Below are 4598 nucleotides of genomic sequence, written 5' to 3'. Positions count from 1 at the left end.
CGTGGCTGAACTTATGCCGAAACTTACGCCAGGTGGAGATATGCATCCAAATTTGAATGATGAGTCAAAGGGTGGGTCAAACACAACCAATTCAAGTTTGGGCTATATGGAGTTAAAGCCCAATAAGCCAAAATTAACATGGATTAGGCTGAATAGAATGGATGTTGGGCCAATAGAGACAACTAGTATTATTATGAAGTCCATGATGGGTAAAAGAGGATTGGAAGATGTCTTGACTGCAGAATGCAACAGAGACACAGAGCCTACGTCCCACAAACGCTCCAAGGTTGTCATGGAAGATGGTATCACAAAAAACATATCGGTGGGGGTGGACGACCACCCTTACCGGAAGTAATGAAAATACTGAGCTGGAATTGCCAAGGGCTTGGGAACCCTTGGACAGTTTGTAGCCTTCACAAAATAGTAAAGGACCAAGCTCCTGATATCTGTTTCCTTATGGAAACTAGGCTCGATATCGAAGGTATTAAACAGTGGTGTAGTGAGTTACCTTACAAGAATCAATTTGTTGTTAAAAAACCAAGATTGGGTGGTGGACTTGCTATGTTATGGAAAGAAGATATAAGGTTGGAAATGTTTAAATTTTCGAATAACCAAATTTTTGCTTAGGTGACTGAGAGTGATGGGTTTAGATGGTTGCTTACCGGATTTTATGGGTGGCCAGAGACAAAAGACCGCTTTAAGTCTTGGACCCTTCTCTCCCATATTTACTCATACGTTGATGGTGCTTGGATATGCATTGGGGACTTTAATGAGAAGTTGAGTTCGACGGAAAAGTTAAGTTGCCGACCAGCTCCACCCCAACAACTTGATGCATTCCAAGAAGCTTTGGAGCTTTGCCATCTTGCTGACCTAGGGTTTATTAGTTATCCATACACTTGGAATAATAGAAGACTTGAAGTTGCCAATACTAGGGAACGATTGGACAGGGCTGTGGCTAATGAAGCTTGGAAGTTGAAGTTTCCTGAAACTACAATTACGCACATTATTTTGCATGCATCGGACCATCTCCCTTTGATCCTCCAAAGCCATGCAGCACTGAGACGACATGAAAGAAGAGAGTGTGGGTTCAAATTTGAAGAAGCGTGGTTGTTGTGGGATGATTGCGCCAAAGTAGTTCAAGAGGCATGGGAAAGCAGTGAAGTAGGTGAGATGGCATTAGAGATGGTTGAAGATAAATAGATGTAGCTCGGAGTTGAGAGCTTGGGGAGCTTCTAAAACTCATCTTGGCACAAAAGAGATAAAGGCCTTACAAAAGTGGATTGAATGGTTGACTTGTGCTCCTCCCACTATATAGCATAGAAGTGAGTTTATTCAAGCAAGCAAGGAGCTGGATGAATGGCTGAGAAAGCAGGAAGTATATTGGGCTCAACGGTCTTGTGTGAATTGGATCAAACATGGTGATAAAAATACAAGTTTTTTTTTCACTTAAAAGCAACTTAGAGAAGGTAGAGGAATTTCATTAAAGGAATCTTGGACCCACAGGGAAGTTGGCGTGAGGAAATAGAAGAAGTGGCAGGAGTAGTTATTTTAATAATATGTTCTCCACAGGTTCATGCACCCGGATTAAGGAGTGTTTAGAAGCAGTACAATAAAAGGTGTCCATTGAAATGCAACAAATACTGTCCAGTGAATATATCTTATATGAAATTAAAACAGCTTTCTTCCAAATGGGACCTACAAAGGCTCACGGACCAGATGGTATGAATGCCCTTTTTTATCAAAAGTTTTGGCATATTGTTGGTGATAATGGTTTGTCTGCTGTTCTTGAATTCCTTAATACTAGTTGTATGCCTCCTGCCCTTAATCATAGTTATATTGTGCTCATTCCAAAAATTAAAAATCCTGTTAAGGTCTCTAATTTTAGGCCTATTAGCCTTTGTAATGTCATTTACAAAATTATTGCAAATGTGCTAGCCAACAGGTTGAAGCAAATTCTGCTTCAAATTATTTCTCCAACCCAGATTGCCTTTGTGCCAGGAAGATTAATTACAGATAATATGTTGGTGGCTTATGAAGCTCTACATACGATGCATGGAAGGAAGAAAGGCAAAACTGGGACATTTGCCATGAAATTGGATATCAGCAAAGCATATGACAGGGTAAAATGGGTATTTAAAAAAAAAATCATGCTTAAGTTGGGATTCCCTAGTGATTGGGTGGATAGGTAATGAGTTGTGTCACTTCTCCTTCTTTTTTAGTCTTAATTAATGGAAAGCCATATGGTTTGATTTACCCCTCTAGAGGAATCCGCCAAGGAGACCCTTTATCACTTTATCTCTTTCTATTATGTACAGAAGGATTCACTTCTCTTTTGCAGAAGGCAGAATTAGAAGGGATTATTCATGGTGTATCCATTTGTAGGTGAGCTCCCCGTATCTTACACCTTTTGTTCGCAGATGATTCCCTATTATTTTGCCAAGCCATAGATAAGGAGACAAGGGCAGTTATGGAGATCTTGAAGTTGTATGTGAAAGCCTCAGGCCAATGTATAAACATGGATAAATCGTCAGTCTTTTTCAGCAGTAATACTTCCTCTCAGCATAGAGACGCAATCAAGGCTTTGTTGGGGGTGAATGAAGAGGACAAATTTGAATCCTACTTAGGCCTACTGACTTTAGTGGGGCGGAAGAAATACCATACTTTTTCGTTTCTAAAAGATAAAGTGTGGAAAAAGCTCCAAGGGTGGAAAGGGAAAAAGTTATCAAGAGCAAGAAAGGAGATTCTTATCAAAGCAGTGGCTCAAGCAATCCCAACTTATACTGTGGGTGTCTTTCAATTGCTGGCTAAGTTGTGTGAAGAACTTCAAGCTCTATGTGCTCGGTTTTGGTGGGGGCAAATTGGGAATGAAAGGAAGATCCATTGGTTGAGTTAGGAAAAATTAACTAGACCAAAGTTGGAAGGAGGAATGGGTTTCAAGGATTTACGACAATTCAATTTGGCCATGCTCGCCAAACAAGGGTGGAGATTACTACAAGATCAAGAGTCCTTGCTTTTCCGATGTCTCAAAGCATGATATTTTCCTAGATGCACTTTTTTGGAGGCCACAGACTCTCCTAGTAGCTCTTTCACTTGGAAGAGCATATTGGCAGCCAAGCCAATAATTCAACGGGAGTCTTGATGGAGAGTGGGCAATGGAGCTTCAATCCGTGTTCTAAGGGATGCGTGGATTCCCAACCATCCAACCAAGAAGGTATTATATCCAACTCATGCTGTAGAAGAAGATTTAATGGTTGCTGAACTCATAGACCCAGATACAAGGTGGTGGGATAGAGAGTTTATCATGCAAAATTTTAACCATGAAGATGGGGAAGTTATACTGCGTGTGCCACTAAGTAGAAGAGTTATATCTGATTCTCTGTTTTGGACCTTCACCAAGTCAGGAGAATACATTGTGAGGTCAGGGTATCATGTGGCTCGACAATTGCAAAAGGAGGTGGATTGGGCAAAGAGTTCCAATGGAGTTGTGGGAGGTGTTGTATGGAGGGCTCTGTGGAAGCTGAAGGTGCCAAACAAAATCAAAGTGTTTGGCTGGCGAGCATGTCGCAATATTCTGTCCACCTGGGTGAATTTGGTGCACAGGAGGATCATCCAGGATAATAGGTGTGAGGTGTGTAAGTTTGAAGCTGAAACGGGAATACATGCTTTGTGGAAATTTGGAGTGGCGCGGGACGTATGGGCAGGTTGCTTGGCACATTTGCAGAAGTGTGTTGGAGACCAAGCTGACATGCTTCAGCTTATGGAGGAGCTGATTGGCCGTTTGTTCTCTGATGAACTTAAGCATTTCCTTGTCCAAGCCTGGATTATTTGCAACGAAATGGCATATTACATGGGAAGCAGCTGCAACCACCTGAGGTATTAATCAAATGTGTGCAAGATTGTATGGTGGAGTTTCAGCGTGCTAACGTTCAACTATTCGGTTTTGCCACATTACCGAGTCCGTCAAGATGGAGACCACCCCCTGTAGCTTGTTTCAAGCTTAACTTTGGCGGTTCGATCTTCCAGGAAGGTGGTGCCTCTGGTATTGGAGTTGTTATTCGTAATGATAGAGGGGAAGTCATGGCGGCTCTGTTGGCAAAGGGTCCACCAGTGATGTGCAGCGAAGAGGCCGAGATACTAGCTTGTCGCAGTGCAGTGGAGTTTACGGTGGACTGTGGATTTTTAGAACTGGTTCTTGAGGGAGATAATTAAGCTCTCATGAATGCCTTAAGTTCGAGGAAAGGGCTGTTGTCTCGGTTGGGCCATATTCTCCAGGATGTGATTTGCATGCTTAATAGACTTAGTTGGTTGCAGGTTGTTTTTGTCAAAACTCAATGTTATAAATACTGTTTCGAAGCCCGTTTTGGTTTGTCCATTGGAATGGAATATTTCGGTACCGACCTATTTCGGCGTACCGTTTCAGAGTGTTTTGGAGTTACGTTATTTTATAATAAAAAATATATATATTATTAATAAAAAAACCTATATAAATTATTAAGGGTTTTAAAGAAGTTATAATTACATATTTCAACTAATATGTAATCTTTAAGCCCAAATTATAATAATAATAATAATAATAATAATAAGTATCAGTTCACTCA

General features: G+C 41.0%; 2 protein-coding genes across 2 annotated transcripts; both read left to right on the top strand.

Moving 5' to 3' along the window:
* The first annotated feature begins 2515 nt into the window (after window positions 1-2515).
* LOC115990957 lies at window positions 2516-2893 on the top strand. The gene has a single exon (XM_031114723.1). It carries the CDS (start codon window positions 2516-2518, stop codon window positions 2891-2893), a length of 378 nt encoding a protein of 125 aa, XP_030970583.1.
* Window positions 2894-3247: 354 nt separating this feature from the next.
* On the top strand, window positions 3248-4209 carry LOC115990956. Its single transcript, XM_031114722.1, has 2 exons — window positions 3248-3873; window positions 3957-4209. Exons 1-2 carry the CDS (start codon window positions 3248-3250, stop codon window positions 4207-4209), a joined length of 879 nt encoding a protein of 292 aa, XP_030970582.1.
* Window positions 4210-4598: the final 389 nt, after the last annotated feature.

Source organism: Quercus lobata, chromosome 5 (genome assembly GCF_001633185.2).
Source record: "Quercus lobata isolate SW786 chromosome 5, ValleyOak3.0 Primary Assembly, whole genome shotgun sequence".
In the NCBI taxonomy this organism is placed as follows: domain Eukaryota; kingdom Viridiplantae; phylum Streptophyta; class Magnoliopsida; order Fagales; family Fagaceae; genus Quercus; species Quercus lobata.
The sequence above is the reverse complement of the archived record's forward strand: the minus strand, read 5'-3'. Positions and strand labels throughout refer to the sequence as shown.

Excerpts from the sequence above, each read along its gene's own strand:
- LOC115990957 (XM_031114723.1), top strand. The coding sequence starts at position 2,516 with ATGGATAAATCGTCAGTCTTTTTCAGCAGTAATACTTCCTCTCAGCAT.
- LOC115990956 (XM_031114722.1), top strand. The coding sequence starts at position 3,248 with ATGGTTGCTGAACTCATAGACCCAGATACAAGGTGGTGGGATAGAGAG. Across the intron at positions 3,874-3,956 it reads AGCAGCTGCAACCACCTGAG|TCCGTCAAGATGGAGACCAC; the intron begins GTATTAATCAAA and ends CACATTACCGAG.